This window comes from Andrographis paniculata, unplaced genomic scaffold (assembly GCF_009805555.1).
Source record: "Andrographis paniculata isolate CXL003 unplaced genomic scaffold, ASM980555v1 Contig61END, whole genome shotgun sequence".
NCBI classification, from domain to species: domain Eukaryota; kingdom Viridiplantae; phylum Streptophyta; class Magnoliopsida; order Lamiales; family Acanthaceae; genus Andrographis; species Andrographis paniculata.
Window position 1 is genome coordinate 1047870 of NW_026137597.1, and position 25456 is coordinate 1073325.

Consider the following 25456-nt stretch of genomic DNA (forward strand, 5'->3'; position numbering starts at 1 on the left):
CAGAAGACATAGGATAAAAGGGAGTAAAAAACAAGAAGATTAAAAAGTATAGTCACTCATCAATAAAAATCACACATATCTTTCGATTAATAACTACCAAAAACTACACAATATATATATTCAATTTTGTTTGTGAATTTGGATTTTTTAGTTTGAGTTTTAAATAGGAAAATTTTAAATTAAAATAATTATTCGATATAACATAAATAAATATTGATATAATTGTGATACTCCGGAATTGGATCGTTGTTTGGCCAACTCCTGTGTTTGGATAAGCCGATATTAGGTTATTCGAGGTTAAATAGATTGAATAGACTAATCATGTAACAATATGCATATTCCTTTTTGGAAGCCCTATTGAAAAAACTCTAAAGTTAAGTGTGCTTATCTTAGATTAATTTGAGGATGATTGACTGTAATGAAATCTCTCAAGATACACGCTGAAATGACTTATTGCGAGTCCGAATGTCACAATAATATTTAAATTATAAATTAATATTTGTTTTGAAGATTTTGAGGAAAATTTTTGAAAGAACCGTAAAAATTTCTAAAATCACCCTACACACTCGTAACTTAGAGTATATTCCATTTACCACAAAAAGTTAATAATTCACTGTAAAATATTACTTATATTATCAATACGTTTTCTTATATATAGTATAAAAAAAAAATACATAAAAAAAATACTAAATAAACACACGAAATAATTCAAATTTTCTACAAACGATTTGTATTTTTATGTTTCATTTATATTTGTAATTTGAAAAAACTTAATTAAAGTGAGGAATATAATATAAATATTTTGAATGAAAAAATATAAATTTATTGAATATATAATATTATTATACATAACGAATGATTTACTTGAAAAAAAAAAAAAAAAACTACCAACTATTTACGAGACAACATAAATTTGATTGTGATACTCTTACAGATAATGAAAGTGGAGCACACATTGTCGGTGGATTATGTTGTATGAACATATTTAGCTTCCTTTTAAATTATATTTTTGACGTATTTTTCAAAGTAATTGGATGTAATTTTCAGAATTTTGTTTGATGTTGAAAATAATAAAAATTTAAATTAAACAGTTATTTGATAAAATATAAATAGGTATTTAATATACTATTTTGAATAACAAAGAATTTCGATGTAATATAAAAATAAAATGTATGTTTGGTTTTCAAGATTACCATTGTTTAATTTGTAATGTTTTTAACAAATATATATATATATATATTTAATTTCACATAATGTGCTATTAAAATTTTATTTAAATTAAAATAATGACTGTGACCGTCTTCCATAAAAGTTCGGGCTATTAATTATATATCCTAGAACTCGAACTCAATATCTATCATTGATTCTGATACTATGTCGGATAAAAAATAATCGTCTCACCTAAAAGCTCAAATTATTACAAAAATACAATTATTAATTATATATCCGCAAACAGAACTTCCAACATTTTTTTATGTTATATATTGAATAAAATTTAGAATTTTTATGTAATATTTTTGAAATAAAAATAAACTTAAAAAACATACTTCCTCCTGGCTAATTTGTTCACTTTAGTTGGGGTACCGAATTTTATGTATTATGTAATTAGTAAATAATTAAAAAATATATTAGTAAAAATAATTATGATAGGCGGCGGCTACAATGCTGAATTAAATTCAGCACTGTACTAAACAACACATCGTGTGTTGTTAGACAATACATAATATTACTACAAACAACACACAAATACACACATATGCTATAGTCTCAACATCATACAATATAACTACAGACATCACACAATATTACTGTAGACAACACAACACACAATTCTATATGTTAATATAATACAAATACAACACATGAACTATCATAACATGCTATAGTCTCATACAGTACACACGACAGTTGATTTTAGTACATGACAAACTTGTATATAACACACGTATTATTATTAAAAAACAACATATACCTTTATTATATATAGCATGTGTTGTGTGTGTAATACTAATGTATGTTGTTTGCATATATGAGGTATGTTTATGTGAAAAATCAGCATGATCAACACCGTAACCATCTCCATTATGATATAATAAAAATAATTATATATTAAGATTAAGATGACTAAATAGTTTAATTTAAATATACAAATTATAAATTATGAATTTTAAAATTAAATTAAAATATATAATTATATTTTCCTAAAAGGAAAAAAATGATTTATGTGGGATGGATATGAAAAGAATGGACAAATGAAAAGAATGGACAAATTAAATGAGACTGAGGGAGTATGTTTTTAATGAGAATTTTATAGTGTGTTTCTTTTATATTATTGATTTGATGAATTTTTTTATATTAAGTATAAAAAATTATGTCAGTAATATATAAAAGAATATTGTGTTGAATTATTAATTTTTTTTAAAGTCGAGAATATATATTATATTGGGTATAATTATGGATATATTATACATTTTTAATAATAATCATTATTGATAATTTTATCGGTTAAAAATAATTAGGTGAACACACATGATATTGTTAGTCGTGTATTAGTTCAATTAATTGTTTTTGTTTTTACCCACACACGCATACCCCGGCAAAAATTTTATCCAACACATGGACACATGTACCCACTCAGGCAGGGCCGTTCATGACTTTTGAAGGGTCTGGGGCGAAATAAAAGTCAGGGCCCTTAAATATATATATATATAATATTTTTTACTTATAATAAAATATAAATAAAAAAATATTTTTTAGCATAAATTTAGTTTCGAAACTTAGCATAAAATTTTCATATACTTTACAAATTGCGTAACGCTCTCTTATATTTTAACAAACGTTGTATGAAATCACCGCCATGCATAAAAATATAGATGAAAAGTCATATTCTCATCACAAAAAAATATAAAAATGAATTTTTAGGAACTTTTTTTTTAAGTATAAGGAGGTTCAACTATTTTTAAAGTATACAGAGAATTTACACTCAGTTTTGAAATCATAAAGGAGTTATTGATAATTTTGCATAATAATAATAATAATAATAATTTTTTCTAATATTTATTATTTTTTTAGTGAAAAAAGATAATTAAAACAAAAATAAAAGACCCCTAAATATATATAAATGATCTACTTTGATTTTTTTCACCTATAATAGAATATAAATTATTAAATAAAAATAATTTATTTTAGAATTTTTAGATAAAATATCAATAATAATATTAATATTAATAATTTTAAAATAAAAATTAGGGCCCTAAATATTTATAAATAATTTTTTTTAATCTATAATAAAATATAAATAATTAAATAAAAAAATTTCCTAATATTTTTATATGCAAAATATCAATTAAACTATTAATATTAACTTTATTTAGATAGAACTTTACCACCAAATCATAATCTTCTATTAATATATTAATTAATATCAAATAATTTATATATATAAATATTTTATATATAACATAAATAATAGGCCCCCATTTAGATTGAACCCTGGGCGGACGCCAATTTCGCTCGGGCTCAAGAACGGCCCTGCACCCAGAATTAAACCTAAGACCCAACTTTCAAACGAGGATGTCTCACGGATTGATTTAGAAGGGTTTGACTCCTTGTTGAAGTTGGGCTGCTGCTGAATGTATCATGGTCTTTTGATTTCAATAGAGATCAACAGTAGAGATCATATTTGTGGACAAATATTAATTAATTTGCATCTTAATTAAAATTTTAATCCTATAATTAATTACCATAAATTAAAGAATACAAATAAAGAATATATGAATATATATCATCTTTTACCTAATGAAAAATCATTTCACACCAAAATAAAATTTTTATAAATTTTATTGATCTCATTCGAAGGAAATAAAAAAAAAAAGATATATATATAATTGGATTAAAATAAAGAAAAATCTAGTGAAGTCGAATACGTTGTGAATAAAAATTATATATATATATATTTTTAATTTTGATAATTTTTATTTTTCAAAAGTAATTGTTGAAATAATTATATATTGCATCATATGTTAATTCTTTTAACAACATATGTATAAGTAATAAACATCGTGTTTATATTACATATTCAACATATGAATATTGTAAATTTTGAAAAATTTTAAAAAATTATTGAGACATTACTATTTAAAAAATTCATAATATATTGCATAATTTCATACTTTTTCATTAATAAATCGAAAAACTTCTAAAACTATTAGAATCCAAGGAATATATATACATAATTTTTTAGGGTAAATTGCAATAAATATCCCGCACCTATACCCGATTATCACTTTTGTCCTCAATCTATCATTCTGGCAAAATATATCCCGCACCTTTACAAAACTCGCCATTTACGTCCTCCCGTCGCGCGTCATTGTCATGGCAGTTAAACTACGCGCTCTCGTGTACGAAATCCACGCGGCATTGTTTGATTGAGTGATTATATTAAGATATTAAATTATATATATATAAAAATTAAATTGCAATTTGATCCCCGTGTGAAATTGCAATTTAACCCAGGGATTAAATTGCAACTTCACACAGGATCAAATTGCAAACTCACCACAAAACCCCTACCTAACTCATTGATGGTGGACTTCTGAAAATCGATCGCATTCAGGTGGAGGAAGTTCATCCAAAATCGATTGCATTCATCTGGGGAGTTTATCTCGCTTGCCAATCTTCCAAAGAAGGTCTGACTTCGAGACTTTTGTTGTCGGAGGAACAAACGTAGCTTCATTCCTGTGCTTTTTTTTTTGTTCTTGATGATATGAGTAACGACGAGGATAAGGGCAAAGGCAAGATCGAGAGAAAAAGAATCGACTTTCGGACACATCCTTTATATGGTAAGTATTTTTCGCTTTAATGTCATATAATATTCTTCTTGTGGAGTACCGTTGTCGGAAAACTCCAAATGTTCCGATTCAAACCATGGTCCTATATTAGAAATATTTTATTGCTCTATTTTGGTCCCCCATTCCTTGATTCCGTCGATTTGATACAAATTTGGTCCCCCACTCCATTGTCATATGAAAGTTTCAAGCTGATTTTTGTATTATGTAGAACCCGAAAGCACACATTTGACAATGTGCTTACATTTCGATAGAGTCTTGTACCACACTCCAATAGCAAAGTACGTTGGGGGATCCATCAAGAATTTTGATTTCGTGCTAGCTGGAACACTTACTAAGGACTTGACGGAGTTGTTTGGGAGAAATACTGGTATTAACGTTTCGGAGTATAGTAAGTATTACACTCTAATTGATAACAATTTAAAGCTATTAGAGAATGATGAGGAGTTCCAAGATGCAGCTTATGAATCCTTAATTAGCAGAAAATTAGATATTTACGTAGATCTTGTAGGTAATGGGATTGGTCTTGATGATGATGAAGATGGTGAGGATAGTGACTTTACAATGGGTAGTGAAAGTAACGGTAGTGATGATGACATATTTGAGGAGTTTGTGGATATGGACTGTGATGATCTTGGGGATGAATCTGTTCCTTGAGTTGGGGAGACAGTGTTGCGAGAGGGTGAGCTTGGAAATTTGGGAGGGATGACTATTAAGGGTTGAAGGAGATGAATTCCCCAGGTTAGATGATGATGGGAAGGATAGTGACTTTACAGTGGGCAGTGGAAGTAACGGTAGTGATGATGACATATTTGAGGAGTTTGTGGATATGGACTGTGATGATCTTGGGGATAAATCTGTTCCTGGAGTTGGGGAGACAGTGTTGGGAGAAGGCGAGCTTGGCAATTTAAGAGGGATGACTATTGAGGGTGAAGGAGATGAATTCCCCAATTTAGATGATGATGGGAAGGATAGTGACTTTACAGTGGGTAGTGGAAGTCATGGTAGTGACGATGACTTATTTGAAGAGTTTGTGGATATGGACTGTGATGATGAGGGTGAAGGAGATGATTTTTTAGGTTTAGATGATTACTATATAGACCAAGATATGGCTAATGAAGTAGTTGCTGAAGAGGTAGCGGATTGTGGGGTTAGTGTAGGAGGGAACGGCAGCAAAACACTTGTGAATTTGACGTTGGGAATGAAGGATTAGGGACTGAGAATGATGAAGAGGATACAACGGAGGAGAATCTGATAGTTGGAAGTGATGAGGAGTGGGAGGAGTTATTTGACTCAGAGGATGAGGGGACTGTGCGTAGGCGGGGCGTGAGCACGACTTTTCCAAAGTTCAATCCACTCGATGTGTATGCACCGAGGTTTGAAATAGGGATGATATTTGCAACGAGGGACGAGGTTAAAAGAGCAATACAATCTTATGCAATTTCAGAAAGAAGAAGTGTGGCTTTTACAAAGATTGACAAGCGCCGGTATGCGAGGTGTAAAGAAAAAGAACCAAATTGTGAGTGGAAAAGCAACGCAGTGAAGGTGAAGGATGACACGGCTTTCCAAGTAAATCTATTGCATCCTAAGCATTCGCAGTCATGTCTTCCTTCTTTTATTGTTGCGAATGTTAAGACTTCTTGGTTGAGTGAAAAGTTTGCTCATAAATTTAAATGTGATCCGAAACGCGAGGTACAAGGTTTTAGGAAGGAGATAATGAGAGAATTAAACGTGAGTGTGTCAAAAGATCAGGCCTATAGGGCAAAGAGGCGTGCTTTGGAAAGGATAAGTGAAGATTCTGTTTACCAATACAGTCGTCTTTGGGATTACACACATGAGTTAAGAAAGAGTAATCCAGGGACCATAGTTGTGTTAGGTGTTGAGACTGATGATGGAGAATCTGTTTTTAACCGTATTTATGTGTGGTATGGAGCTTTAAAAGAAGGATTTAGTGTTGGTTGTAGACCCATAATTGGTGTGGATGGATGCCACTTGAAGGGTATTTACGCTGGTGTCTTACTTACCGCTGTTGGAATTGATCCGAATAATAATCTGTTCCCAATTGCCTTTGCAGTGGTTAGTAGAGAGAATGGTGAAACATGGAGATGGTTCTTGACTTTGTTGAAGAAAGATTTAAGGATTGGGGGTGACAAACAGGTTACATTCATGTCTGATAAGCAAAAAGGGCTGATACAGGCCTTCGATGGTGTATTCCTAGGATATGATCACAGATTTTGTGTTAGACACATGGATAACAACTTTGTTAATGCCGGTTTTAGAGGAACTGCACTGAAAAATGCAATTTGGCGTGCTACTTTGGCTTCTACGCCGGGGGAATTTCGTCGTCGAATGGATGAGTTGAAAGATCTTGACAGTGAGGCACACAAATGGTTCGACGATAAGCCTGTAGCGCAGTGGAGTCGGAGTCACTTCAAAGTTTATTCAAAGTGTGACATGTTGTTAAACAATGTATGTGAAAGCTTTAATTGTAATACCCCGATTTTGGAGTGTATAAAATAGTATTATTATAGCAAATAAATATTTTTATATTATTTTGGAATCAAGAAATTAATATTTTGGAATAAATTTTAATCCTATTTTGTATATTAGTTATAATTATAGAGACGATTAAACGGATAAATATCGATAAAAATAAATATAAAAATATATATAATATAATAATAATAATAATAATAATAATAATAAGGTGATGATAATGTGGATATTAATAATATATAAATATAAGTATATATATATAAGATGATAACGTTTAATAATAATAATATAATATAATATAAATATATATATAGTAAATAAAGAAATGAACAAACCCTTACCTTACAACCAAAGCAATGCAGAAGCAAGGAACGCCAGGGAGAAAGAAAAGAAAGGAGAAAGAGCAAAAAGAAAAGGAAAAGAATTTAGCCGTTTGATTTCAATTTCGACATTGATATTGTATTCCTTTTTATACGTAGAATTTAATTATGAATTTTAATATGAATTTCGATATTGGGAATATTAAATTAGAAATTCTTTAAAAATTCATAACTGGCTATTTGTTTATTTAATCGGCGAATTTCTTTAGCTAATAGCCTATTTGTAGTCCTAGCATTATACTATGAGAATTTCGTATCGATCCGAACCGAATCGAAAACGGAAAGTGCACTGCACTTGCCTGTTTATTCATATCTTTAAGTATTTTTATTTAATAATCGGGCGATATAAATATTATGAGGTATAAGAGTTTTATAGCTAGAATATCGTAGTCTACTAAATATAAAAATTTGAAACCCAACGAGCTAACTATAGAAATTAGCTTTTGAATAAGCAGGTAGCTCCTATGTATAAGCATATAGCTCAGCTGATTTGAGTAAATAATGGGGCAGGTGTACGTTGGAAGAGATTTGGGTGAGATTGCGAAAGCTAGGGAGTGTCGATAAAAGGTAAGCAGTAGGGAATTAAATCTAATTTTAAGAAATTAGGTATGCATGTTGCATGCGATTCTGATTAATATGTTAAAGTGATATTATGTGAATCATTTTGTCAGTGCATGTATATATTTATATATATGTGTGCGTATGCATGTGGGAGACTTCACGGTTTATGATATTTGATATACGTATTTGATCGCATTGGTGAATTTATGAAAAGGAGGATAGATGAGCTGTCTCACCAGCCCTTTTCGGTAAATTCACTTATTTGGCATGTTGCACACATATTGCACGGTTTATCGGATATGTTTTATGGATCTATCGTTTAGTCGCCGTGTGCGGTAGTGCTAGGCGAGGGCATCATTTGGGGTTAGGATATTCGACCCCGATGTACCGTAACACTTTGGCGATAGTGGACGATAGTAGTCGGACAACTGGGTGACTTAGTCGCACGGTCATTCAGGGATTAGACCCATTGTAGTTGAGACGTATTTGGTCTAATCATTTGTGTTCGGTGTTGTTCCACTCATTAGATTTGCACCCGGTGAGGTCTACCGGTAGTTTAGGATCATATGCCAAACTCCAAACGTGATCCCGTTAGGGTGCGCGAGGAGGAGTAGAGTTTCCGGATTTCCCATGGGTGATTCCAGGTTGCACGGATTCTACTACATTACACGGGATAGGGCTAGTCAGTGGGGGTCCTATCTTCGCTATCACAGACTATGGGGCGTCTTGTGGTTAATGGCGACAACGTTCGGCTATCCATGTATTGATTGTGGGAGTCGTATGGTGGGTATATGGAAGTGACCGGATGACCGTTATATTATTATAGGTTTATCAGGTCCTTCTTTGAGCCGAGGATTTTCCGGCTATTTATTGATGATGGTCTAGTGAGCTTGTTATTACGGGGCCGAGGGTATTCCGGCTGCTCATTTAGACAGATGTAGTGAGCTTATGATTATAGAGGCGAGGTTATTCCGGCTGCTCACTTCGGCGGATGTATATATATATGTGCATGTGCATTGTTGTCGAGTTTCATATCTGTATTGCATCATTTCACTATTGGCATGACATGACACGTATTTTATGATTAACGGGAATTAAAATTTATTTTAAAAATGTATGAAATGACATATTTCACATAGTTCTTAAAATGGATTTAATTCTAGACTGCTTTTAAGAAAATATTTGTTTCAGGTATGCATGGCACATCCGAGACAGGGGATGTCTCGGGATATAGAAAGACGGGCTGAGTGAGTGAACTTACGTCTATTGTATTATATGTAAATTTTTAACCGGAAAAACCTCTTGTTAAGGGGTGTGTTTTGTAAATATGTATAAATCAGATTCTGTTATATAATAATGCGCTTTTATGGTTAATTTTAGTCTTAACACTGTATTGTGGGGCCCGAAGTAGGAGATGACGACCTCATGATGCAGTGTGGTAGTAGCATTTCCAGTATGAGCCAACTGGGGGTGTTACAAGTTGGTAACAGAGCGTAGGTTTGGTAGATTTTGGCTCTTTGGATTAAAAAGGTTTTGAAAATAATGATGATATTGAATTGGTTTGGCGAGATTATGGTTTTGTGGGTGCATTCATGTTAATGTGGCTTATGCTTTAATGTTATATCTGGTTTAGTTGTGTTGCTGAGTTGATATTGAATCAGGGAAGTCGGGGGGCAGTATGTCAAATTCTCGAGGTCATGGTTTACGTAGGGCTATTCGAGGCCCAGAGCTAGATCCTTCATTTGATAAGTCATAATATTTTGTGCTAGAGTATGTACCAATAGAGCCACCTAGTCAAGATTTATTTTGGTAGCCATAAACTGCGATGATGCCTCTACAGAGGAGTTTTATTGATGCTGTGATGCGGCATAACCCACTAACATATTCTGGTTCTGTAGAGCCTGGAGTTCTTGAGTTATGGGTTGAAAAGATGGAAAAGATATTTCGTGTTGTTCAAGTTCCACCAGATCAACGAGCCAATATCGGGGCTTATTTCTTGGAAGGTCGAGCAAATCAGTGGTAGTTAGGTGAGGAAGCTGCAGGAGTGGACCAAGTGGATATGACTTGGGATGAGTTTAAAGCAAAATTAAAAGCTAGTTTTATACCGTCTCATGTTCGAAAAGCAAAGAAGCAAGAGCTGCTGGACTTGAAGTAGGGTGCGATGTCAGTCGAGGACTATTTTGTAAAGTTCAATGAGCTGGAGATGTTTGTTCTTGACTATTTTTCCTGTGAGCGAGATAGAGTTGATCATTTTGTAGATGGGTTGCAGAAGAGGATTCAAGAAGCTTTAGCTGTGCTGGATATCAGTTCGTTGTATGAGGCTTACGAGCGTGCTGCTCGATTCTATCAGAAGCAGGAAGTCAGGCAGAAGAACAGTGAGAAGGAAATGGGGTATCAACATCAGTTTCGAGATAAATGAAAAGCTAAGGTGGAGGACAAACTAAAGGGTAAAAATAAATGGTGGCAAATATTCAGGTCTGGGCCATCGTATAAGAGGATTTCGATTAAAGAACTGAGTCAAGAGAGGTTACAACAATCGGGGGTTGTTTGTCGACATTGTGGAATAAGTCATTCAGGTACCCGTTGTGATAAAGTTCCATTAACATGTTTTAAGTGTGGTGGTAGTGGTCATATTTCCAGGCTATGCCCAAGTGTGGTAACTGCAAGGGAGTTTCCAGAACAAAGATTTAGGCCATGGCAGCAGCCATCTTCACAGTCACAGGGGAGAGGATTAGGACCATCATGGCGAGGTGGTCGAAGCCAATCACGTCCATCATCTAGGCAGCTAGGCAGAGAACCTGACCAGCGTGGCAGAATAAATGTTGTTACCCAAACAGAGGCTGATCATCACCCAGGTGAGGTTCTAACAGGTAGATTTCTTATTTGCGGTTTGTCAGCTCTTGTGTTATTTGATTCGGGTGCAACATTCTCATTTATATCTAAACGTTTGGTTAAGAGATTGGGTCTGAATTCATCGGTAGAAGTGGTAGTGGAAGTTTACTTCCATCATGAGAAGTACTGGAGTGCCGAGAACTCTATATGCAAATTCCGGTTAGTTTTGGGGGAGTTGATTTTGCTACTAACTTGTTGAGTATGAAGTTATCCGAGTTCGATGTGATACTGGGGATGGATTGGTTAATGGCATATCAAGCTCAATTTGATTGTCGAAAAAGATCAATTTCGTTGGTTGGAGCGATGGGTGAACAAGTGAGCTATGCAGGATTTGCAAGACAACCTTCTATGAAGGTAATATCGTCCCTATCATTTCAAGCACTTATTCGTAAGGGGTATCTAGTATATCTGTGTGAGGTAAGAGATTTGAAGCAAGGGGAGCAACGATTGCAAAATATTCCTATGGTTCGAGATTTTCCTGATGTATTTCCTGATGATATTCTTGGGGTATGCCACCAGCTCGTGAGGTGGATTTTACTATTGATATTGTGTCAGGCGCCGAACCAGTATTGAGAGCTCCGTATCGCATGGCACCGTTAGAACTCACTGAACTTAAATTGCAATTACAGGATTTACTGGATAAAGGTTACATTCGTCCTAGTACGTCGCCTTGGGGTGCTCTAGTTTTATTTGTGAAAAAGAAAGATGGAAGCTTGAGGTTGTGTATTGACTACCGTGGGCTGAATAAAGTAACGGTAAAGAACAAATATTCTCTTCCGAGAATTGATGATCTATTTGATCAACTGAGAGGTGCAAGTATATTCTCCAAGATTGACTTGAGGTCTGGATATTATCAACTAAGGGTTGCAGAGCATGATATTCCTAAGACAACTTTTCGCACTAGATACGGTCATTATGAATTTACTGTTATGTCCTTTGGCTTGACCAACGCCCTGGCTACGTTTATGGAATTGATGAATCGAATTTTTCAACCATACCTCGATCAGTTTGTGGTAATATTTTATCGATGATATCTTGGTATATTCTCCAGATAAAAAGACACATGCAAACCGTTAGTTGAAAACCGTCAGTTTGTGGAAACTCTGGACACAATGTTAGAAAATGTCCACAGTCAGTTGAAAACCGTCGGCTTGAAGAATCATCACCACTGGTATGAACTATAGCAGTGTGTAGTTATTGTATTATATTTGTGATATACAATCATGCATTGACTCTTCTTTGTACATATAGGTGGCTGGACAAGACCCTACGACAACATCGGTACAACATAGGCCACGACGGATGTCTGTAAGTACAACCTAACACAATACATAATATATATCATTTCTCTTACAAATTAAGTTGGAATCTATATTGCATTATTCGTAGACGCGAATTCAAAAAGCTCCAGCAAAGAATGCCGCCAGATCAAGCACCACTGTTCCAGTTAGTCAACCTGAGGTAATTCCCATACAAGAATCCATGATTACGACTCAACTAAAACGTCGAGGCAGGCCACGAAAGGAAAAAGCCTTGGAGGCTGCAACAGGGACTTAAAGCCAGCAGGTATATACATTTATTAATGATTTTTTACACTCTAACATTACTAATTAGCCAATGATTGTGTAGGGACCATCTATGTGGGAGCAACTGCACGACAAGGGAGCAACGCGCATCCTCCCAACTGTCTCAGCACCAGAACCACTACCACCACGTGTGGATAGGGTCCCAAAATATGGTAAACAACCAATGTTTACAAGACGGCCATCAACTCGATCGCAAGTTGGGCAAGCTATGGATCAAGGGCAGCGGTTCATGAGCGTGGAGAAGCTCAGTACGGTCCTTTCTACAGAGACAAATGTGAAGTTGTAGTAATGACAAGAATTCTGCATTGCAGTGCTTGTTTCTGAACTATGTTTTGGATGACATAACTTCTTTTGTTGCATTGCGTTGTGCTACATGTTTTGAATTATGTTAAGGGTAGCACACATTTTGTGAATTGGTGGACAATTTCAATTTGTGGAATGATATTGTGCCACCTCTTTTCGATTATACATAGTAATGCACACGTTATGCATACGTTATGATTTTTTTTATTGAAGGAATGCACAGGTGTGTAGGAAAGCACACGTTGTATTGTAGTGATGCAAATGTGTGTAGGAATGCACATGTTGTATTGTAGCAATGCACAAGTTGTATAAATATGATTGAAGTTTAATTACATAACACAAAATATGTAAAAATACACTTCCACATAAATATATGTTCACAACATACAACAAAATAAAATAGACTTACACTTCCGCATAAAGATATGTTCACAACATACAACAAAATAAAATAGAATTCCACATGCTCCGAACATTAACAGCTCTTGGGATTCCATACACATACATTATCTTCGTTCTACCATCCATCAACTGTAATATAAATCAATCCATCAACAAAGCATATTACTCGATCATCAAAACGCCTGGGCAACCTTTTGCACCATTGTTACGCAGTAGGTAGACGATGAATATCATTCCAACAACAACAATACTAATTGAATATGCAACACAGAGCCCTCTGTTATTTTTATTTCTGAGAAGCACAATCTCTTTCTCTTTTGCATCTAATTTCTTCAATAGCCCAGGAATAACAACCTTACTCCTCGACAAATTGGAGGGTCTTCTCACTGGAAGTAACCACATCCCCCTCCACCATTCTGAATTTAAAAAAAAAAAATTAAATTATCATCTACGAATGTTCATATATGGTTAATTAAACACAAATTTTTAATTACCTTATAATATCTATAAGAGTGGAATCGACGACTTGGGTTATCATTGGTCCAAGAACACCTCAATTTTGCCTTCACCCCGCAATGACATTCGACAGATCTAGTAACATCGGATAAATCGGCGGTGGTTTGAGACATCGGCGTATTTTCCCTTGATATGCCCGCGACGGAAATTGAGGATGACGGCGATGTCAGTCGGCTTGGAGGAATTGAGGTGGAACACAAAAAAAAATTGAAAAAAATTTGATTACGCTGAAGACGAAGACGAAGACGAAGACGATGAATGAGATTGATATTGTATATATAAGATTTTTAATTTAATCCTTTGGGGTTAAATTGCAAATATCCAAGGATCAATCAGCAATTTGTATTTTATAAAATTTAAATAATTAGATATTTATTAAAATTTCAAACACAGGCCACTTACAAAGTGCCACGTGTTACTGGGTCCCGGGTGCACGTGGAATTGCATGTCATGTGACTGTCATGCACGACGGAATGACGTAAATGGTGACTTTTGTAAATGTGCGAAATATATTTTGTCAGGGTGATAGATTAAGGATAAAAGTGATAATGGGGTATAGGTGCGAGATATTTATTGCAATTTTCCCTAATTTTTTGAAACATTTTTATAAAAAATTTTTTATAAAGAAATTTCATGGTATTCACCTACAAAAATGAAAATGCATAAATCAATATTAAATTTTGTTCGGTGATTTTTTAAAATTATAATATAATCAACTTAAATTACAAATTTAATTTAAATTCAGGATTTAGAAGTTGTAAAGTAGCTAAATCCTCCATCCGCCCCGCTCTACAGTGGCCCTCTATAGTTTTATAGTATATTAAAAAATAATCATATTTTATTAATTAGTGGAAGTGTGTAAGAAGTTTTGATATTTTTGTTAGGGGTGGGAAAAATATTTGAACTGAACCGCCGAACCATTGAACTGAACCAAATCGAATTTTCGGTTAATCGAGCAAATTTGGTTCGAATACAAATATTGCATATTTGGTATTTGTTCGGTTCAGTTTGGTTTCGGTTTCTAACCTTTTTTTCGGTTCGGTTAATAAATTAATTATGTTATATTATATATTTATAATTTATTTATATTAATTATTGTTAATAATATACATTATCGCCAATCCGCCAGTGCAGACCCGGTTTAGACCCAGTGCAAACTGCCAAACCCCATCTTCCGAATCTCAAACGCGATTTCACAACCCCCTAATTTCTTCATCTACCTCGCTGACGTCGGTGGTACTTCACCAGTTCACCCTCTTGCGATTTTTCAGCCCATCAGCGGCGGCTTCATCTTGTTTCTACGATTTTTCATCGCACCTCCCAGCGCGGCTTCACCCCTTCTTCTGCAGTTTGTGTACAACTATCAACACAATCGTTTTCTACTCTTCGCGCACAATACAACTGCACGATCTTTCGGGTAACAACTACAAATCGTTGATTCAAGATTATAAAATCTTTTCAATTTTATTTTTTTCCATTTTATTTACATTGTGCAGAGATTTTTATTGTTTTTTAGTGCAAAACCGTTTTTTTTTTGTTCAAAAAAAAATCCATAATATAAATGTAATTGCGCAGGTTTTATGTTTTTTTTTCAACAATTAAAATTCCAACTTATTTATTTTTAATCTAAAATTGGTAATGAGTATTTATGCAGTGGCGGAACCAGAATTATTCGGTTGGAAGGGCTGGAGATTAAAATTAAAAAATTATAGTATAAAATTTAAATACCGAACAAACTACTCTACTAACAGAATAAATTACCTTTAACCAAATATGCATAAACAATATTGTCACTATGAAGACAGAAAAAAAAAAAAAATCCGACCAATAAGATTCCAACTTCGTCCAAAGTGAAATCCGAATCCAGTTGTTGCCCTTGAACAAAACAAAATTTTTTTTAGTTAACTAAACAAAAATAAACTATAAAATATATTTTTTATTATTATTATTTACCTTAGTGATGTCGCGATAGTTGTATTCTTTGTGTAGCCATATTTTGAAACCGTTGCAAAATTGCTTTAGTTTCTATAGTGACAAAAATGTCTTTCGAAATGTAACACACTAGAAAATCGGTAAGATATTCATTTCCCATAGTGTTTCGCAAATCATTTTTGACAATTTTCACTGCCGAAAAAGATCTTTCAACTGTGGTTGTCGTAACAGGTAAAACCAATGCTAACTCGATTAGTCGATAAATCAAATAAAAAGTACTCTTACAATTCATTTGAATCATCTTATGTGCAAGATCTCCAATATCACAAAGGCCAATAATTGTTCTGATCTCATATAACGAATGAATATTTGAAGCTGCGGTTTTAAATCTGATAGATCGTGCATAGAAAAATTCTTCGAATATAACTCAGCGAGATGAATAATCCGTTCTTGATCAAAAACATCAAACAAATTGTTAGGATTAAAACATGCTATTCCCATCAAAATCTCCGAGTTTGATTTAGTAAACCAATGGTTTATTTCTTGAGAAATAATATCGATCACCTAACGTTATAAAAAGAAAAATTAATATTTCACATAACTAATACTCTAATAATTTTCATAATAAATTAAAAAGAATAATTATACCTGTATAAAAATATCCACTCGAAAATAATAAAGATGTGTTTTTCTTTGGGCATCAACAAGTATTCTTAATCGTCCGGGGATGATATCATTCATATTGGGAACACTGATTCCATGATCTGAACAAAACTTAGTTACTTCTTCAAAAAAGTCATCCCAACCACTTGTTCTAAAGCCTTGCAATTAATCTTTCAAAATTGCAATCAATTGCACAACAAGACCTATATTCTGATTCTTTTGTTGAAGAGCTTGTGACAGTGCATTTGTTTTACCTAATAGATGCCTCATCAATTGATCTACAAACACAAATTCAAAACTTTCCATCTTGTCAAGCAACCCCACAACGAGTCCTTGACTTTTCACATCAGTGCCATCTGTAGCTATAATTTCAATAACTTATTTCATTGGATTCCACAAATTAAAAATTCAAGTGATTGTTTTGAAATGAAAACCCCAACGAGTATCACCGGCTCGAGCCAAACTCATTTCTTGATTCATTCCCTTTCTTGTAGCAATATCACCTAATTCTACATGTCTTTCAAGATCATCAAATTGTCGTTGTCTCAATTCATCTCTCCTTTTACACGAAGCTCCAACAATATTTACAATCATAGAGAGAGATTTAAAAAAATTGCTTACGAGCCCATTCTGACTGACACTGGAAACAATAACTAATTGAAGTTGATGCGCAAAACAATGAACATAATATGAATTTTCATTTTCTTTCAAAATGAGGGCTTTAAGCCCGTTAAACTCTCAACGCATATTAGAAACCCCATCATAACCTTGATCTTTAACCATTGATAGTGATAATCCATTTCTTGCAAGAAATTCATCAATAAAATTTTTCAAAGATTGTGCAAAAGTGTCAGTAACATGTACAGCACCAAAAAATCTTTCTTTAACCTCTCCAAGATCAGTCACAAACCTTACATTTAAAGAAATTTGTTCCTTGATAGAACTATCTCGAGCCTCATCAATCAAAAGAAAAAACCATTTATCCTCAATCTCTGCCAAAATAAAACTTCTCACTTCTAAACCACAAGCATTGATAATTTGTTTTTGAATATATAGAGACATGAATTGGTGATTTCTTGGAGCATTTAAATCAATTAACTTTTCAACTTTGTCATTGTTATCACCATACCACTTATAAAACTCAAGAAAATTTCCATGGCGTATAAATTGTGCTGACTCATCATGGCCACGGAAAGTTAAGCCATGCCCTAAAATATATCGAATCACTTTTACAACTGCGGTCAATCGAGTCTAATAAGTATCCTCCATTTTAGAACTTTTTTGCATCATAACATAATCCACATTGCTTCTTTGATCTTTCTATCCAACACACATAGTTCTAGCAAAATTGTGAGAACTAGTTATTGATCCTTGATGATTATTGAAATTTTCTTTAGCTTTATTCCAATTCCTAAAACCAATTTCAGTAAATGCAGTATCTCCATGCTTATGCCCATTAGAAAACAACTAGCACCATAAACAATATGCAACATCTTTAAATACACTGTACTATAACCTATTATATGTTTTGAACCACTGATCTTGAAATGATCTCCGAATCTCACCAAACTTTGTAGCAGGAAAATTATGACCGCGAGGTTGACAAGGACCTTTAACCAAATATCTTATTCTCAATTTATCTCTAAGTCCAACAGGATAATTGTCAATCGATTTACGCAATCCAGGATCCGCAATAATATCATCATCTGAAATATCAACTTCTAGTGCTCTCTTGTTCTTTTCATTATAATTGTCACTTATGTTTTTTGCACCTGATGTTTCAATATTTGAGTTGAAACTTTTAGGAGCTTTAGAAAAAAAATCCGTCCATTGTATTTTGCCTAAATAATAACAAAATATTTTGATCAAACTATTTAACTACCTTCACACATTAACTTCAATTAAATTAAATAATATACTATCACAATTAAATTAAATTAAAATATATCTAAATAAAAAATTTATCACAAAATTTTCACCTAAGAAAAAAAAAAAAAAACAAGTAGAGATGCAGAGGCATGGAAAAAGAGATGCACATCTAATTAAAATAACTTAATATACATTTATAAATTCTAAAAAAAACATTAGGAAGAAAATAAATATGATAAAAATTGCAAAAATAGAACTGAATACTTATAATATATATTATATATACATAATATACCAACAAATCAGCCTCAATTTCAATCCAATGAAAGTGCGAAGAAGTGGCAAGACGTGGGCGACGAGCTCGGCGGTGGGCCAGTGCCGGCGGCTACAGCGGGCGACAAGACAAGCACGGGCAGCAGGTAGTAGCAACAAGCACGCAACATGAGAGAAAAGAACGGTAATCGATTTTTACTTTAATTTTTTCCTTTTGCCCTAGATTTATGTTTTATCACAACTTTTTAAATTAAATTATCAATATTGGTTGGGCCAAATTAAAATATAAATAGAAGCCCAAAACCATAATTCAATTCAATTGGCCCAATTTCATCATCATCATCTTCTTCTTCAAATAGAATTGCACGCAGACGGACGACACAAGGGAAGCCGGGAAGGTATGAGGCCGACTGCGATTACCATCGAATTGAGGGGTCTACGGAGAAAGAATTGAGGGGGCTAAAAGCTAAAATTCAAGATATAATGCTTACTCGTAGCGATTTTCTCGTTGGCTCGGGGGGGCTCCAGCCTCCCCAAGCACTTTGTTAAATCCGCCCTTATATTTATGGAAGCGCATCTATTGTTTATATTTTTTCCCTTATTTCTCACTAAAACAAATTATATATTATTTATACAAGTTTAATGGAATCAATGGGTTAAAAAACAGATGGGTATCATATGAAATCTTCTATGCTAGAAACACAATCTCAACCAGAATAAGAGGATTTTCAAACTTAAGCGGCAGATAATTGTCCTGCTCCTAAGGTACCTAAATCTCGATCTGTTGCTTGGGATAATTTTAGAAAGACTGAATCTGGAGATAAGGCAAAATGCAATCATTGTTCTACATTAATTACTTACAAATCTAAGTTAGGCACAAGTACTAGTGCTATGTTGAATTATTTGAAAAGGTGCAAGACAATTCTGAATGAGGTTGAGGATGATGGACATATGGGTAAAAAGTTGAAACAAACAAAAATACATTATTAACCGAAAAAAAAGAGAATGAATGTGTTGGTGTTAATTCTTTTTTGTCATTTGATAAACAACAATGTTGTAAAGCTCTTGCTAAATGGATTATTGTTGATGAGATGCCATTTAGAACTGTAGAATAAGAAGGATTTTGTGATTGCATGAGTGTCATTCAACCTCGATTAAGAATTTCATCCTGAAGAACACTTGTTAGAGATTGCATTAAGATTTTTGAATATGAGAAGTCAAAATTGGAGACCTTTATCAAAAATTACAAGGGTAGTGTTTGCCTCACCACAGATATTTGGACATCTTGCAAAAATCTGAGTTATATGCCATTAATTGCCTATTTTATTGATGATGAATGGAATTTGCACAAAAAAAATTTAAACTTCTCACTAATTCATGGTCATTGGGGTTATGCGATTGAAAAGAAAGTTGAGGATTGTTTGGTGGCTTGGAAAATTAAAAATATTTTTACTATAACGGTTGACAATGCGAGCACAAATGATGTTGGTTTAAGATATCTAAAAGATAGGTTGAAGAAATGAGGATGGGTGACTTTGGATGGAAAGTTTTTACATATGAGATGCGGTGCACATATTTTGAATCTTATTGTTAAGGATGGATTGAATGAAATAAAGGGTTCAATTGAGTAAATCCGGTCTGCTATTCTTTATGTGATATCTTCTTCAAATCGTACACAAGCATTCAAAAGATTCATGGAAAAGCAAAGATTGAATACGAATGCCATTGCTTCATTGGATATTGATACAAGATGAAATTCAACATATAAAATGTTGGATTCCTTCTTTAGAGTGAAAGATGCGTTTGATTTGTTGGAATGCAAATATGACAAATATAAGGATGGGTTGAAAAAGAACGACAAAGTGCCACCTACAGAGGATGATTGGACTTATGCGCGTGGATTTCTACCATTTTTGAAATATTTTTCATGATACAACTGTTAGAATCTCTGGCTCTAAGTATGCAACTGGGAATTTATATATGAAAGAACTTTTTCGTGTTGCATATAATATTCAATCAATGGTGGAAGATCCATATTCATTAGTTAGATTAATGGTTTTCAAGATGTCTGAAAAGCTTTTTTAAATATTGGGGAGATTGGAAAAATGTTAATCCAATGATTTATCTTGCAATCATTCTTGATCCGTGCCATAAAATGCGTTGGGTGAATTTTATGATAAATCGCGTGTATGCAGAGAGTGAAGAAAAAGAATTGCTTCGGTCAAATCAGGATGTTTTGGGAATGATGTTTGATGAATATAATTCCACTTTAATATCTAACATTGAAGTGAAACCTTCTAGCATGGCTTGCTGTAGTAGTGCTACAATAATTTTTTCCCAAATTGATGACTTTGAGAAAAGATTGCAGAAAGAGTTGAAGGAATTTGAAGCAATTGAAGTGCATGGTGTATTGAAATCTGATTTGGATAAGTACTTGGATGATGAATGTGAAAAGATGACGGGGTCGAACTTTGATATCATGTATTGGTGGAAAGCAACGCGGTCAAAATATCCGACCCTTTGTCGTATGACAAGAGATGTATTGGTCATTCCAGTATCTACGGTTGTTTCAGAGTCCGCTTTCAGCACGGGAAGTCGTGTTATTGATCATTTTCGAAGTTCTCTTATGAAGTTGGTTGAAGCACTCATATGTACACAAGATTGGATTCGAAGAGGTAATCCAAAAATTGTGGATGAAAATGAGCATGAAGATTTTGAAAAAATCGAAGCATGTATTTTATTTAATTTTAAATATTTAGTTAAAATTTCAATTTAAATGTAAAATATATATTTTTTTTATTGTTTGATAATTTTTTGTTTACTTCATGTGTGAATGACATATTTTGGATTTAGATGAATGACTTCTTTGAAGTGTCAATATTTTTTTATTATAAATTATTTTTTGTCTTGTGTTTTTTCAATATTTTTGTACACTGAAAAAAATAAATATTATTACTCTTGAAAATTCATTTTTAATTTTAATTTACATGTTGCTTTCATTACAAATTGCTTCTGTTATCAATTCCAAAAAATTTAGATTCTTAGCTTTCAACATTTTGTGGTAAATAAATTTATTATTTATACTTGTAGCTTATTTTTTAGTTTTATTGATTTTTTTTAAAAAAAATATTATATTATTTTATTTTTTAGGAATTTAGGTGTTTGAAGAAAGCTTAAATCCTCACTCAGTTTATTTATACTTGTAGCTTATTTTTTAGTTTTATTGATTTTTTTTAAAAAAATATTATATTATTTTATTTTTTAGGAATTTAGGTGTTTGAAGAAAGCTTAAATCCTCACTCAGTTTAACCGTGCAGTTTTTTTTTTTTTTTTTGTGGTAAATAAATTTTATTATACTATAATTGCAGTGTATTATTATTGATTTTAATTTTATTGATTTTTTCTAAAAAATTTATTTTATTATCTTATTTTTCAGGAAAGGCACGTGCAGATTTAGGAGGTGTATTCAATCAGTAGGATTTTGTTGGACTTTTTAAAATCTTGTGTGTTCAATTCAAACTTTTAAAGTCTAGAGTATTCAATCAAGACTTTTAAAAGTCATTTAAAATCTTAAGGTATTCAATACAGACTTTTATATTCAACAATCCAAGAACTTTTAAAGTCTGTGGATTTCATTGGATTTTAATGAAAAATTATAAAAAATTTGTATATGAGAAAAATTCTCATGGTAATGAGAGATTTTGATGGATTTTTAAAATTATTATTATTATTATTGTTATTATTATGGTTGTTGTTGATAATATATAAGTGATAGAGAATATGATAATATTTTTAATAGTATTTTAAATATTTAATAAAAAGTAGTAATTTTTAAATAAAATATTCATAAATATTATCAATTTTGTTTGAAAATATGTATTTTTATATTATAAATATAATATTAAAAAATTACTACTATCATAATAAATATGTATTAATTGTCGGTAAAGTTAATTAAATATATATTTTCTTCGTTGAACCGTTAGTTATATTTATTTACTTTTTACTTTTTAATTTTATTTTTTATTCAAAATTGTAAAAGCAGTTTTTATTTTTGGTGTGATTGTTTTGTCAAATTAAGAAACAACTCATATCTTTGTCAAGAACAAATCAAGCTCCACAAGAACAACATTGTAGGTTGCTACAGGTTTCACCTTTGCTGAGCTTCTGATCTTCTATCTTGGCACCCTGTTGTATGTTGAAAATAAAAGGAAAAATACTCTAGAATGTGTTTGTTTAGGGATTTGGATTTTGGTTTGAGATTTAAATAGTAAAAACTTTGAATTGAAATAATTGTATTATGTAATATAAATATGTGTTTATGTGATGTTTTGAATGTGAGATTAATTTTTAGTGTAACATAGAAAATGAAAAATAGAATTTTAATTTGATATTTTGAGGATTTATATATATATATATATCTATTAAAAATTGGTTGAATTTTGATAGGAGGACACACCATATGAAAGTGTGTTTGGAAGGATCATAAACTACCTGCAAAGTTGGGAAAAATCATTTCTTTTTTATAGGGATAGTTGCAACTCATTAAAAGTACGGTTTTGCTTCCTATTTATTTTATTTAGATCTTAGAAACTTTCTCAAACAACAATGCACATGATTGAACAACTCTATTTTTTCCATCAACGCCACTAAAACACAGTTCAAGCTTTTGAGAGTAGAGAAAATAAGAAAAGAGAGGTGGAGTGTTTCTCACAACAATTTTGAGTGAGATATACACACAAAGAAAACCAACTTATATAGCACCAAAAATTACTTTCGAGTGCTGGTTCATTCATTCTGATAATCACTTTTGCGTGTTTAAACTTAAAAAATCTGAAAATAAATATATATATATATATCCTCTGAAATGGTGCATGCGTTTCTGTAATTGGAATTATTACTGACACAGTAAATAGTCATCTTCCGCCGATTCAAATCACGCGTCTCTGCATTATGTGAAATTCCAATTCTGACCTTAGGCTTCAACTATTATATTACCATTTGGATCAATGATTCTGAGCCCATACTGTTTTGTACAAAATAATATCAAGCCTAATAACCTCCAATATACCAGCCCATAAGAAAGTAACCCATTTTTCTCAAAAATAATTCACCAAGAGAAACATCAATGCATATAGATAATTCCAAAAACAAAAAAAAAAAAGAATCAGCTCAATGTGCACTGGGTTAAGTAAATCTGAGCTCTATTGATGGGTACACATACCCAATTCCCGTTGTAATGTCTCAAACCATTCAGAATCAAGGGCTTTGGTGAGAATGTCTGCTCTTTGATTTGTCGTTTGTATATACTCCAAATTACACAATCTTGATTCAACAAGATCACGAATAAAATGTCACCTTATATCAATATGCTTCGTGCGGTTGTGTTGTACAGGATTTCTAGAAATATTTATTGCACTGGTATTATCATAATGTAATATAAATCCCTTTGAGTGAAATCCATAATCAAGCAACATTTGCTTTATCCACAAGAGTTGAGCACATTCATTTGCAGCAACAATATATTCAGCTTCGGTCGTTGAAAGTGAGATACAATTCTGTTTTTTTTTAAGTACCAATTAATCATATTATTTCCGATGTAAAAAATTCTTCGGAAGTGTTTTTTCGATCATCACAATTTCCAACCCAATCGACATCGGTATAACCAATCTGATTTAAACTAGAATGTTTTTTACACTGTAGGCCCAAGTCAAAAGTTCCCTTCACATACCTCAATATTCTTTTTACAGCTTTTATGTGAGATTCCTTCGGATCGGCTTGAAATCGAGCATATATTCCCACACTATAATAAATATCAGGTCTACTCGCTATAAGATAAAGTGGACTTCCTAAAATACTTTTGTATAGCTTCTGGTCTATTGAGGTTCCAGCTAAATCTTTTGTCATTTTATTTTGTAATCCCATTGGTGTTCAGATTATCTTTGAACTTTCCATTCCTAACATGTTGATCATGTTCTGCGCATATTTGGGCTAATTTTGAAAGATCCGCGCCCCTACATGCCAAAGCAAGCGAAACGAGCGCCCTAATAGTTATGGCCAGTGCAACTGCTCTAACAAAATAACCGTTGCCAACTACCTAACTGCTTATCGGTTGAAACAACTTCCCAACTGCTCGCAACTGCTGTCTTATCCAGCTATAAATAGGACCAGATATCTCTTGTAAATATATATTTCGACAGGAGTATGCACTTGTATTCTCATTCTTCTTTTTTTGCTGCCTTCCTGCCTCTCGAGAGCTCTAACCCTGTAAGGGAGTTCTCAGCAGGAATGGCTAGAGGAGTTGAGATTTTCTCTTCCTCTGGCCGCCCACCTTACTATTTTCTAGTTTAAGTTTGCAATTTTGAATTACAACTTTTATAGTGTTTGTTATGTAGACCTTTACTGTTTTCTTTAGTAAGTAATGGAATATCAATTTTTCTTCATTATCACTTCTTCCCCATTTTTCATACTTGTACAAGTTCAATTAATATAAAATCTTGAGTCGCTGAAAAAGAACAGAGAAGAATCAATTATCTAAGCCCATTTTCGCGTCGTATTCATTAAGGGTTCCTTGGTAGTTCAACATAGTTAAGTACGCAAGAGCCTTGTCTACCTGTTTAATTACTAATCTGAATTCGATTTTGATTAAAAAGAGGTAATAAAAGAGTAAAGCCACTAATGAGACAGAACTTAGAATAATTAAAAGGGCATACGCGCTTGTCTATCAGGTCATAGA

The 25456-nt window shown here is 32.8% G+C and overlaps 1 protein-coding gene and 1 long non-coding RNA gene across 2 annotated transcripts; both read left to right on the forward strand.

The window, feature by feature from the left end:
• Positions 1 to 5676: 5676 nt before the first annotated feature.
• On the forward strand, positions 5677 to 10307 carry LOC127260266 (uncharacterized). Its single transcript, XM_051287977.1, has 5 exons — positions 5677 to 5992; positions 6061 to 7294; positions 8234 to 8290; positions 9918 to 9984; positions 10125 to 10307. Exons 1-5 carry the CDS (start codon positions 5677 to 5679, stop codon positions 10305 to 10307), a joined length of 1857 nt encoding a protein of 618 aa, XP_051143934.1.
• A 1922-nt stretch (positions 10308 to 12229) lies between these two features.
• LOC127260357 (uncharacterized) lies at positions 12230 to 12654 on the forward strand. The gene is made up of 3 exons (XR_007840719.1): positions 12230 to 12347; positions 12428 to 12484; positions 12566 to 12654. It is a non-coding gene; the product is annotated as an uncharacterized LOC127260357 (long non-coding RNA).
• Positions 12655 to 25456: the final 12802 nt, after the last annotated feature.